This window comes from Diachasmimorpha longicaudata, chromosome 7 (genome assembly GCF_034640455.1).
Source record: "Diachasmimorpha longicaudata isolate KC_UGA_2023 chromosome 7, iyDiaLong2, whole genome shotgun sequence".
Lineage (NCBI taxonomy): Eukaryota > Metazoa > Arthropoda > Insecta > Hymenoptera > Braconidae > Diachasmimorpha > Diachasmimorpha longicaudata.
In genome coordinates this window covers 8,574,199-8,588,344 of record NC_087231.1, presented here as the reverse complement: position 1 = coordinate 8,588,344, position 14,146 = coordinate 8,574,199, and the positions used below count along the sequence as shown (strand labels likewise).

The following is a 14,146-nucleotide window of genomic DNA, read 5'->3' as shown; positions in this document are numbered from 1 at the left end:
TTCAACATACCTCTGTCTCTAGCAGCTACGATGCAGTCGCTGATGAATAACCAGGCAAGGATGAGCCCGCCAAGCAGGCTTCTCCGTCGACCCTTGCCGCACTCCATGGTGAGGCCCCTAGCTACGACTACGCCTGAAAAAAAAAAGAAAAGTAGAAAAATTAGTATTAATCCAGGGAAAATTTTTTAATGAGAAAAGAAAGTTAAAGACAAGTTACTGAAAGAAATTCCAGTAATTGTGGGGTGAAATTTCGTTACAAAGTCATATCATTATTCAAATCCACAATGAAGCGGAATATAGCAATTACCACTGTGCGTAAGAAAATTCAATCAAAAAAAGAGCGATTGTAGACCCACACACGTGTAATTATCGCGGAAGCTTGGCGAACCATTGGAGGGACAATGATAATTGAATGTTAATTCAGTGAATATACCCCAGCTTTAATCGTGTCTACGTACACACCGAGAAATAGAAGAACTGAGGCAAGTGGATACTATCCTCCTCCAGTATCTCTGATTATTTTTCCAACTAGAATGTATGCTCAACGAAGCTCAACGCGCATTACGCATAATTAATCCGCGGCGATTGCTATCGGTAAAACCCCAGCTGAGAGCCGAGCAGATTGTCCATAGCGAGTTGATTCAGCATTCCTTTGATTTTACCCAAGTGCTTTCTCATGACAACTCTTCGTTCAACAAACTATGTATGCATATGTGTGCAACAGCTTGACTGGGAAAACGAGTTTAAATAAATAAATAAGGGTGTAAAAAAAATTATATATGTGGAATCGTGCGAAATGAGAGTATATTCCTGAAACATCTTGAAAGGAGGTCTCGAGATGCTCATCGATATGTGTGTGGGTATGAGGGGTTAGATATGGTGTATGCACGCAACTGCCTAACACACGCGACAAAGACAAATGTTGTTGTAAGACCAGTGCAAGGATAGGAAGAAGTGGACCTCTTTCGTGCTGCAGTATATTACCATTATGCGATTATAAGAATGGAAACAGTGAGGAAGAGTTGGGATGTACGTTGGAGTAATGAGTCCCTGGGATAATAATAAAAAAAAGAGGGGGGGGGGAGGGGGATATCGTTTACTGGCTAATGGACGTACTGAAGCCCAACTTCACGGAGATTTCACTGGAGAATATTCTCCGACACTTTTTATACTCTCAAGCCCTCTCTCATCTCCCTTATGCCTTATGATTTTCCATTTTTCTCTGTTCGTCTCTCGTTTGCGGAAATTTCCGTTGTAATATGCGGTTATGTGTTCACCCCCTTCCTTCACAGCTCTCTCTCTCTCTCTCTCCTCCACCCTCCCTCCAACCCCCTTGAATGCTTATCGATAATCGGACGATACTGCCCGATGCCGTGATTCTCACTAGTCTCTCTCGGTGTAGCCTCCTCTCGACTCTTCTCACTCTTTTCCCCCGGACAAATTTTATTACCACCGTGGCAATTACGCTGAATACGTCCGCGCTCTCGAGAACGTGGCCAATTACTGGCCGTAAGATCTAATAAAAGCAAGTGGAGAGAGAGAGAAGGAGATAGGGAACGAGAGGGAGGAGGAGAGGAGGGCGCAGAGCGAGAGAAAGAGGAGGGAAAAGAATGAAACATAAAAATATAACGCTAATAGATGAGATCGACGCTGTCGATAATACCAATTTGGCAGGTAATGACGCAATTATGACGCGAGATAGAGACTAATTTGTTCAACAAAAGACTACCCAGTGGGAAATTGGTATTTTCACGCGATGAAGAGGAAAGCCAAGTTGTCTAAATGGATGGAATTTATCTTTTTTTCTGTTTCATCATTTGTGGGTGAAAAAAAAATTAATTAGTAATTAGTATTGCTGGGCTGCACGAAGATCATAATCTCCATTGACTTTGTATTCGTGGTTCTATTAACAAAGTGAAAAGATAGAGATTCTTTTTGCTGAAGGGGTTTTTCTTTGAAATATGAAGGGTCTCGAGAAAGAATGTTGGAAACAGGGATAATAAATAAATTAAAAAAAAAAAAAGTAAAAAAATAATCAGAGAGCCTCTTAACTTTCCTTTATACTTTCCAACCGTGGTAGACACTCACAACTTGCACTGGTAGCTGCTTTTGCGCGGGAGAGAAGAGGCTCGTTGCTTGTAACCGTTGTCACGTTACAATAATAAAGTCTCGCGTGACGGCAACCGGCCACTCCGGAAGCGCGATGTACACGATGTACGCTCCGTTATGTGACACGAGAAGGAGGAGAGAGGAAGATAGTGGGATAAAGAGAGAAATTGTGAATATTTCAAACACACCTACGGGGCCTTTATTCACGAGGTCACGCGAATCGCGATTTGTCCCCCTTCTCAATCTCACCATCAAAATCTCAACGATTCAAGGTCATTTTGTGTCATACCGCCATTGCATTGTTACTCGGATGCATGTAAAACTTGTTGAAGAATTGTAATAAAAGCCCAGTGAGACACTGAGTTCACAGTGTTGGATATAATAAAATATTCTCCAGGAACGAGGTAAACTTGAAAGTTTCAGTTATTTCACAACTGCATAAAAGCAGTCACAGAGGCTTTTGCCCAGTGTATTTATATACATACTTCTGTTCGACGAGATATTACCAAGTTGAATGATTACAGTGAAGACTACCAACCAGACAACTTTAAACTCCATCAAGTTTCGATGAGGAAAATTTTTAATGATATTCGAACGCCCAATTGCATGTAAATTCCCAATCAAAAATCTCAATTACATTCACCAAGATTGTGAAGAATTTTGCAACAGAGTTATACTCACAATTTCTATCCTACTCTAACCAATAACCTTATCCATTGGGCGTCTAGAAGCTGAAGGGGAGCTCCACCTAGTATAATGGAGTTTGTTGGATTGGTTTTTGTGTATGAAATCCAACGACTTCGGGTGCTGGGGTGGTACGATATGAATGGAAGAAATATCCGAGGTCTTCGTACCTATTTCCACTTTGAAAAACCTCTACTACCTTTTACTGCTGCTTCCATCCAACCAACGCCTCCCATCCCTCCCTTTCCACCCCTCAATCCACTCGTGCCAATCCCATAGTATATCCTGCACCTCTACGGGTTGTACACCAAAGCGCTAACTTTGGAGGAGAGGTTGGGCGAAAGTTTACACGACGCGAACGGCAGGTGTTATTTGCTCTAGCAAGTTAGATAGAACTCGTCGAACCCCCCCCCCCACCCCCTATCTTTCTCCTCCTCGAACGCGTCCTCCTCCCGTCGTGCTTCATTCCACACTACCAACCCACTATCACATCCCTCTATATCGCCAGCTTGCCCTCTTCGCCTTTCAACTCTCCCTCCCTCTCCACCCCCTCCTGCTCTCATTCTCTCTCTCACCAGTGTCAGGATCGAATGCACCAGGGGATATTGCAAAGCTTACCCTGCCGGTACACGCCATTGCCAACGACTTTAACAACGGATATTTAGTTTCAAATTATCGACAAATTCATTTCCCTCGAAGTTAAAGGTACGGTGACTCATGTCTGTCATTATACACTATATTTTCTCTTCTTCGAAGTAATTTGTTAGGGGCTAATGACATAGGTTGAAAAATTAGAAAGTTGGTAACCAGTGAGGTGGAAATGAAAAATATTGTAATTCAGAATGAAACGAATCCCCGGGGAAATGGGACAGAAATTTCCAACAGTGAATATTTCAACTGATATTCAGTGCTCGACTAATTAACAACCATTGGAGAATTATGAAAAATATATTGTTTGAACGAGTTTTCAGAATTGGATGGAGCATTTGTACCCCAGCCACGATGACTTCGGGATTTATTCAAATCAAACAGAATAACAAAAAATAACGAAAGCATTAGTCACGGAAAAAAAACGCTAATTGAGGATATTGGATTTCTCAATCAATTTTCTGAATTAATTTAATCAAAGTTCCGTGGAAATATCTACTAATTTCGTTGCATGAATTTCTCAACAAATATGCATTCAGCGATGGAAGATTATTCTAAATTGAAAAGCAAAGAAAAATCCAGGTTTCGGTGGGATTTCCTCTGTTTCACTGGCATTGTACCATGATCACATGAAAATCATAGTGGAATGTGGACTACGTAAAGTAACAAAGAAGCTTAGCGACCTGAAATGAACGATTTCATAAAATTTCTCTCTCGAACATGAATTAACTTAGTTATAGATACTGTAGGATCGCTGAATGTAAATATTTAATATCAAGTCAGGAAGTAATTTCACATATTTTAAAAATAATTAACATGGAAGCTAAGGAAATATCAATGAAAAAAGGGCATAATCCGCAATGTGATGGAAGTTTCGTGGGAATATAGAGCAATTTAGCTCCCTCAATTTTCCAACTAATATGCATGCATCAGCGATGGCTGATTAACCTGAATTGGAAAATAATGAAAAAGCCAGTATTCAAGCGCTGTTCCTCTGTTACAGTGGTATTTGCACGCTGGTCCCTCGAAATGCGTGTTGATTATCGGGGAATTCAAATCACAGAAAGTAATGAAAAAATAACGAGGATTTTGATACGCAATTTCCCAGAGATTGTCATCAAACTCATCGGAATTTCGTAAAAAAAAAATTGCTCTTTTTTCTAGGTTGATTGGCCAAACCCAATGGGGGGATGATCGAACATCGGTTGTTCATTGGCAATGACTGAGAAACATTGGCCTCATGATCGGTTAATATTTGAATTTTTTTTTAGGAAGGAAAAATGAAAAAACTAGAAATTTTCAAGTTCATCACTAAATAATATATAGAATTGTGACTCAATTTTATCCGCATTATAATTTTACAGATAATTCACTAATTTTTAAGGAGCTGACGAATCGTTCTACATTCCGTTCCGTAATTTTTTTTTAATCATTAAGGAAACTTTACGGAATGACCTGTGGTCTCACCGGTGTTGAGTCATCCGTCGGGTAGTTAATGTTTACGGAACAAATCGTAGAAATTACGTGACAATTCATGTAATCTCCGGTCTGACTCCGACTTCTAATTGAATTTTATTTCGTTCGTAGATTATATTTGTTTAAATTCTTATTAAATTTTCCACTGAAAGGTTGATCATAAAATCCATTATAATTCAAACCAAGATTACACTCAAATATAAAATATGCGACGGAATTCAGCCTCATGCATTTCCCACCTAACATGCATTCACCCATCGCAGATTAACCCGAATTCAAGAACAATGAAAAATGCAATGTCTGAACCCGTTTTCCCAGTCACACTGTTATCCGTACCATCGCCCCTCGAAATGCGCATTCATTCCCGTGGAAATCAAATGACAGCCCGTTGAAAAAAAAAAAAACTAACGATTGTTTGAATACGTAATTCTCCAGAATTCTACAAAAAACCTCATCGAAATTCCGCGAGAAAAGAAAAATTGTCTCCCAGGAAATGAATCAAATTAGTCTCGCACATTCGATTACTCCATCTATCCCAATCTGCCCAATTCCCGTCTCTCTCTAATTAGAAATTCTCAATTTTTCCAAACCCTCCAATGTCCAACCTACCCACGTCATTATATTTCACCGATAACATTGAACTGAAATTGGTGATGCGTCAGTATGAAAACATTCTCGCACGAATAATACCAATACTCCTTAACATTTCTGAGAAAGTGTGACTGTGCATTGCTTACACGCATACCTAAACCATTAATTACGACTCATTAGGAAAGCAACCGCCATCTGTCCCGGACGGACCGTGAATCACTCTTAATCATTGCATCTAGAGAGTCCCCTTGAGCGCACACACGGTAGCAAACTGGACGTTTCTCTCATCGCTCTCTCTCTCTGTCTCTTCCTCTCTCCCACCCCCCCCTCACCCCCGCTCCACAACGTATCTCACTTGTTCGTGCTTTTCTCCTTCATTCCCTGGCTCAACTATCTCACTGTTTTTCATGTCTCTCTTCTTTTTTTACGAGTGATGCCGAACCACTTTTGCAAACTTCCCCCATTGCACTCACGCACCAACCACATACGGATTAATTCCTCAGGATGTCTGTATACGTAGTCATGTATTCCACTGGCTAATTTTTTTTTTTTTTTCATTCACGCAAGAGTGCGTCGAGCTTATAACACCTTGGTATTGATAGCATGGAGCTGGGGTCCACCGACGATATATGCAAACAGTTTGGTGAGGCCATTGCCAATTACACGTGTGCGATACTCATCGATATATTCCCCCGTTACCTCTCCCATTATCCATTTGTCATTCGACCCTGACATGGGATTAGACAACGATTGCCGGCGTTATCAATAATCCCGAGAGTTGGAATGCGGGTTTTTTTTTTTTTAAATCAAAGCGTAAATCCTCAGAGTTATTGGAAGACAAGAACGTTCAGTCGTTTGTGCCAAATATTCATGACTGTTAATGAACGTTCATGCGGAGGTAATTGGAATACATCAGTATGTATTCCCAGTAAATATTCACTAATTGGCAGGAAATCTCATTGATTGATGTTGAAACAGTGAACGATGAATTGAAAACAGATGTACCATTTTAATCATGAAAATGACATAAAAAATAGAGATAAAGTGTAAAATTGTTTGATGGAAATTCAAGTGTTGCTCCAGGTATATCTTTAATTAAGAGCAATATACTTCAGGTCAATACACAATACCCTAAATAGACACGAAGTAAAAATATTTGTCAACAGCTCAATTAGCTTGAATTGTCCATTTTCAGAATACACGATTAACTAGTGCTAACGAATTGCCCATTTCGTTATATTCAAGTGTGTCATTCAGCGACCGATTACCGATTATTCGTTACTTCAGAATGAATACTTCCCCTGTCAATTCATAAAACCATAAACGCTAGCGATATTTATCAGTAAACCGTGAGAATTTAACTCGTTAGAAAAATCACGAGTTAAAACAGCTGAGAATGCACGCGACGCTGATGCAAGTCACTCCATAACCCTAAAAAAAACTGCCAACTGTTTTGTGAAATTCCGCGGACAAATGAGACGCATTCGCCTTTGATGGTAAAAAAAAAAAAGAAACTGAAAAGGTCAGTGCACTTTTATGGACACAGATAAGTGTGCGACGTATTTACAAGTAATTCTGCATTGCATAAACCAAACAAGAGGGGGATTATACCACCTTCATACCCTCGACATATTTGCGGAGTGAAACGATACCTCGTCTGCGGTTCCTCGAAATATGTCTTCTTGTTCTCTTGCGACGTTTGTACATCTAATACCACTGTGACACAGCGCTAATTTGGTTCCTAAAACAAGGCCGTTACCATCGTTTCACCCTCAGTTGTTTGCCAATCACTGGGAAAACACTGGGAAAGGCGCAAATTGAAGGATCCAGACGTGGGATGCGGGCAAAAAGAGCCCCAGGGACGTTGAGCCAGGAAAAAAAAAATCAAATAGAAATCTATTGCGGAATGAAAGGTAATCGACGCAATCGGTAGTGAGTTACCCTGAAATGGGCTCTATCATACCACAAAACTACCCCCGATGTATACGTGGTGAGCTAGGGATAATCCAATTGAATGTTACTGGGAGATCTATGAGTGAAGAGGCAAGAAGTACGTGGCAAGCAGTGAAAATCGAGGGAGGACTAGAGGGTTGAGTGTCTTAATGACAGACAGAAAGACGGCAATGGAGATGCCTTTGATAAAGGTGAATGAGAGGAGTCAGCTCAGGGCAGGATGGAGAGGGGGTGGTATAGGGGGATGACGACCGGAATCGATTTGGTTTGTCGGTTGGTTTCAGCCGATAAAGAAAGATGTCTGGGCTTTATCTCCTGACGCTCTCTTATTTGCCCATCCTCCCCTCATTCATATCCCTCCACCCTTCCACCCTCTCACCACCATGAAAAAACCATTGGCTGGAATTTTTTTTGTTATCCCCCAAACCCACTCTACTGTCATTCAACGTTGTAGTTGGATGGTGTGGTGATCGCATGGGATATCGGTACGCGGCATTTTTTAATTAATCCTCATGCCCAAGTATTTTTTATGAGAATTCCGCGTGACGCCATGGGACACAGCCAATGGATGTCCCTGCAGTCCCTGATGCTGGTTTTTTTTTCTGATCGATATATATTCCGTTTTTATAGGTATTCCGGTACTATATATGTATTATAGTTACCCCCACTGGTGGCTGCGGAGAGGGGAGGGAAGTGGGGCTCGCCCTACGACAGCCACAGTGGACTGGGTCGCGCGCCTCGTCGGTGGTGAGAGGGTAGGAGAGAGGGGAAGGTGAGGGGGAGGTAAATAACGCGAAACGAAGGGGCGAGGGTACGTCAGGATGGCGATGATTAATATCGTTGTGGCATGCAATCGGATCGAACTCTCCATCTCTCTCACTCACTCCTCTGAAGCGTACGTAACCCTCCCTTCTGTATATATACTCTCAGTTGTATTGTACATATGTACCGTACTGTGATATTATGCCCTACTCCAGGGACACACCGGTTGGGATTGACTCAATGACTTTTCAACAATTGCCAATGGAGCTTTGACCAATCCCAATTATTGAACAAAAGGTATATCCTCCTCTAATCAGGATTCTGCGTGCAAGAGAAATTCTGGGCTTTTTGACTCGGTTGGGTTATCTACCCTATGTGCACTCTGCGCTTTTAGCCCCTTTCAGATATTCCCTTTTTTTTTTTGCACGGTGAATGGTGTGGGCCGCACAGCTGAATTGACAGAGGCAAATATTTTTCTGCACTTCATTCGTATGAGTTTTTATTAAAAAACCGGACGATTTTTATTTCTTTTAGGTTCTAGTTATTTCCCTGGGATATTGGTGAATTCGGGGTTTCATGGATCTTTTTTTAGGGCAAATAGTTTTTAATTCTCAGGAATCGATCAATCCTCCACAGGCAAACGTGAAATGAATTCTGGGGGAGATGTATATTCCCTCTGTAAAATTCAAGATGAAAGTAAATTGGTAGAAAAAAAAAAAATATCCCTCAATTTACGTTCGCAAATGAAAATTTTCCTCTCGACTTGATGACCAAGAAACCTAACGATGATATTATACCGTAATAATTTTTTTTTTCCCCTGCAACAAAATGCTCCTGTCTATCTCCATATCGCTCTTCGGCAATTTTCTTCGGATATTCATGGATCGACTGGTCGTTTTATTTTTCATTTGAAGGATGAGGGAAAAAAAAAAAGTTTAATTCCCAGAGAGCGAGCAATCGATCGGTACAATATAAGCGAACTGGGATGCGCTATGAATGGGGTGAGAGAGGGATAAACATGAATATCATTAATACGTTCTGGAAGCATAGCCAATGTTGACGGTACAAACAGCCCGGCCATTCTCCCTTTCCAAGCGCTGAAACTATGGGGCACTTTACTGGTGTACTTGGTGCCCAAGGGGCAAGACAACAACGAATCAAATTCATTGCCATTTAGAAAAAAAAAACTCAGGGTGAAATAATGCATGGCGAGTAATTTTCTCCCTCCTAATTCAATTTTAACGTGAATGAGAAAAAAAGAGAGTGAAGCAAAGCAAAAGAAAATATTCAACTAAAATTGAAGTGGCAAAAATTTCCTTACAATATTAAATGAAAATATTCTCTCATCATCTCAAAACTCAAGTTGAATATACAGTGGTCCCGAAATGGGTACTACTTCGGTCGCTGGTACATGAATAATTTTACATAATGCAAGTACCATACTATATAACTCGTTATGTACGTGATACCCGTCTTCGAAGCATAGAGACACTGGGCACATAACTCCTGTGATGATGTTACAGTCGCCGAGAGAATCGAGGTGTTTCGTGATAATCCCTCACTGTAAATCGAACTGGGTAGCATAATAACCCCATGGTAGCCACAGGAGTACAGATATATACATCTATTTACGCTCGGACACAAAGCAGCTGTACGATGGTGAAGAGGAAGAGCGGGAGATCGGGGAGAAACCAAGACTACGTGTTTAATCACTTTCGATTGATTCAGACAATAATAGCTGTCGGTAATGCCACGCTTATCGTTCCTTCCTATTAGTTACATTTAATTTCACACTATTGTCTCGTTTTAATTGTTAAGTCATTAAAAAAAAACCGTGTGCCTTTTAATTTCGTATAAACTGCCACATTCCCCTAATGAAATTAATTGACTGAATGGAATCGTTTGAGCTTCCCACAATATTTTTTTCTTCCCCATCAATCTTTAACGATTAACAAAATGTCCTCCGTGAGCGATAAAGTATTCAACTCGTAGATTAAATAAATACACTTAATTTTTTAATTTCTTTCTCTCGCCTGAATTTATCATCATTGATAAGCTTTACTAACTCAATAAATTCAACCGTGAATGGATATCGATAAGACCATTGCGCCGTTTCTTCATTTTTCTTTTGAAAAATAAGATTGACGATCGTCAGCGAAGAGGCTTGCACCCACTTGGTTATGTGTGTGAAAATGCCTCACGGGCCAATCATCTGTGCAATAAAAATCGCTGCGACAACGGGGCATTTTATGGCCCAAGACCCAGCCATTGGTTATCCCAACTGAAATACCAGTGCCCAGTAGTGAGTAGCTCTGGACATGACATTTCAACGTATCTTTATGGATTTTTCACACCCCACCCCCCCTTCACCTCCTCACCCTGACGCCTTTCTTCCAACGTATTTTCCAAGGATCAGAGCTAAATCGATGGCTATATATCGCCTTCTATTACGACTAATCGTGTTAACACATATTATGTTGTGAATGGCTTGGCTGGCGCCGCGTCAGCCGTTGGATCAAAAGGAGAAGTCTTATTGGCCTTTCAGTACCACTTCGAGATGACTCATTCACTTGAAGGGGTCAGTGGTTGTGTCATTTAAATTGTATAAACTCATGTACGTGATGCAAACGCGGTTTTTATGATACTGGCCTGACCCGAGGGTTTGAAAAAAATAAATAAATAAAAAAAAAAGTGTTCACTCATGCGGTATTGTGGATAGAACGAGAGAAGGCTAAATAGAACGTGGAAGGAATGGTACCTACGATTGATGCAAAATTATTGTTATTGCTTTGCATTGCTTAAGTGAGAGCTGTATGATTAAACTCAGTAATATTCAATGAGGGACATGTTTATCTTAAATTACAGGTGTTTTTTAGTTGCGTTAAACATGCAATGAATACTCTGTAATGAATACTAACTGCGCATTTACAGAAAATGTGTAATTGGTTGGTAGATTGAAAAGTTTTTTTTGAATACCTTGTAAGTTGTAAATTCTTGTGAACCGTTTATTCATTAAGTGGATTCTCTAATGCATTGAGTAATACATTTCTCTGAACTGTTTCGACTATTTTAAGAACTTTCTGCGTTAAAAAAAAAAATGGGAACAGACGATACTTTTCCCCCTTTTATTTCGAACAAATGACCTCATTTCCGCGTAATTTTCACTGAAACATACCATTAAAAAAGAAGGGAATTGAATGGGCAATCTTGGTGTAATTTACAGAAAAGTAACGCTGAATTGGATGAATTTCCTGCTTCACGTAGAACTCCCCAGAATTCCAAAAATATAGCAGCCTTCCTCCAACTCGCATGGAACCGTTTTTTTATTGATTTTTTCGTCAAGTTATGAAAATCTAATGGAAATCCTCGACTTTATAACGAAGGAATTGCTCACTATTTCATTGTAAATTATTGAAAGTATTGATAATTCGTCTCGTAAAATTATACTAAAATTAAAAAGTTTAAATTCCAGCGAGACAATATCCATTAAAAATTGCCCACCATCTAAAACACTAAATTCATGCAAAAAATAAATTGTGCAATTCGCCTCCATAACAATCTCCCGCAATTACTATGAAAATGACGTGAAAATTGAAGTTTTGTCCTGAGGAGATAATACCCTCAAGCATAAACATTTTTACATGGCATTTGTAATTTCATAGCAGACCATAACCTTCACCGATCCCCCGGTTCGTTACACCGCTCTCTTATAAACCGTTTCCCCACAATCCAGCGAGTTTTCATGTAAGACTAAGTAGACTAGTTTCTGTAAGTTCATCCTGAGAATAGTTTGAAAACACAGTTATGAGTTTGTAACAGTGGCAATGATTTTTCGTTGTGTAGCGTTAGCTACGGTTGAACGGTAGTTGAGGTCGACTTTTCTTTGGGTCGTAAGAAGGGGAAGGGGGCTGGGTTTTTAGAGATATAATAAGAGTAGTTTATACAACTAGAGGTAGGTAGGTCGTAGGCCATGGGTAAAAATGTGTGCGCATTCTGCCAAAGAAAGCGAGAGTCCAAATCCGCTTATCCTCGGTGGGTTTTTACAGTACAAAATATATACGTAGCGAGCACGCGAGAGAAAAGGAGAGAAGATGTAGAAGAAGAGAAGAAGTTGGAGTGTTGGAGGGTTCCCCCCGGGCCTGTATGGATTTTCCAAGGGATTTTACATTCTTGGGAGGAGATTCTCAGGTAAAGTTCTCAGGTAAAGAATCTATGGTGAATGCACAAGGGTGTGAGGGAAGTGCCGGACCGTGGGAGGGAGAGAGGGGTGAAAAAGTAAAAGAAAAATAAAGAATAAAACGACGAATCGACTTGCCTCTAGGATGAAAGTGTGTTCTGTTCTATTCTGTTATGTTGTATATAGCACGTGAATCGAAGCTCTACCTCTTCGAAAACCATTCGTGTACACCTCTGGCCTGCAATCCTCCCTCCCTCCCTTCCGCCCCTTACACTTTCTTTATTCGAACTCGTGGGTTCAAATAAAAAAAAAATCCTATTCATAGCTGTATTCAGAAGTATAAACTCAATCACAGTGCGCCCATAAGATATAAAAAAAAAACTTGACGTAGAACCGTGTCATTGTTATTTTCTCCTTAAAAAGCGACAATTCCATTCAAACCTGAGGAATTAATGTCTTATTTGCTTTGTATCGCTGAGGTGCTGAGAATCAGTGAAATTTTTATTTCTCCATTGAAAGAACTAGATCTCTCGGATTAATGCTAATTTCATGGTAATATTTTTTTCACTCCATTTTCTTCTACAGATAAACTAAATTATGGAGAAAAATGAAACTGCATTGTTTGGTATTTACTCTTTCAATTGAAAAAAATATTCTCAACACGTTCACGACCGTCAACCAATGAGAAATCATAATATCACTGATTCCATTAAATCCACGAAGTTCTCCAATGTCGCATTGATAAATCTCTTGTTTCTCTAACATTGACGTTTAATCCTTATGATATACAACTCACTTGAGTACGACTCACTCAATAGACTCCATTAAGAAAACAAAAGGTCAGCTCCATATCAGTAATTCAGCTGCTTAAGACGGTAATTCGATGAATCGGCCAACAGTGTATCAAGTCCCATAAACACCTAGCAATCGTTGCAAACCACTTTAATTCCTTTTGTATTCCCTCTCCAGTCCCCACAAAAAAAAAAAATCCATTCTTAACACGTTCCAACTTATCGCGGGGATCTGATTACCCATAAAACGTGATGACTTAACAAAGAAACCACGTCAATACAGGCGCTCTATCCCCGGCACCGCACTGTCATCATATTAAGGTCTATTTTGTTCATGTATCACCAGCACAATCTAATAAATTTTATTTCTATTCTGAATAATTAAAGTGCCCGGGCACGATGTAGAATCCATTGAATGAGTAAAAAAAAAAAGACCCCTCTCCAATACTTCTCAGGTGAAGCATGAAGAGCAGCGAGCCGAGTGGTAAGGAAAGATGAATGAGATTCAAGATTATAATCATCTTAAAAGTGTCGAGAAAGACAGTGGAAAAGAGAGATGGGAGTGAAAAAGAAGGAGATGAGAGTGAGAGAGAGACAAAGGAGCGTAAAAATCGCGATGTCTCGTACGTTAGAGAGAAGAAAAGAGGCTGTTAACGTTGCAGAAAGATAGGAGTTAAATTCTTGTACTCGGCGAAGGGTCCAGGGCCGGTTGAGTGAGGTATGGAGGGGCCCTCTCACCCTAGGATCAATTCCCGATGGGGCTATTATCGATATAATCGCTCTAGCCGTGCGTGTCACCCTTGTAATACGTCGTCGGGGCCAAACTGTCCTCTCCTATCCCTATACCCTTTCCCCTATAACCCTCTCAATCACATATCTATATAATTTCCGCACGTAATGTATGCGTATTACCGGTACACATTTGACCGTGGACATGTCAAGTTTATGATCCCAA

At 40.2% G+C, this 14,146-nt stretch overlaps 1 protein-coding gene across 8 annotated transcripts in view; it reads right to left on the bottom strand.

Annotated features, from left to right (window-relative positions):
- LOC135164521 (latrophilin Cirl-like) overlaps positions 1-14,146 on the bottom strand; it is a 116,190-nt gene that overhangs the window by 62,566 nt on the left and 39,478 nt on the right. For all 8 annotated transcript variants that reach the window (XR_010299316.1, XM_064124949.1, XM_064124950.1 and 5 more), the window contains one exon: positions 11-133. Coding sequence is in view for 7 of the 8 variants with exons in the window: in XM_064124949.1 (XP_063981019.1) it covers positions 11-107 (97 nt within the window). In the remaining variant the exon portion in view is untranslated. The remainder of the gene's footprint in view (positions 1-10; positions 134-14,146) is intronic.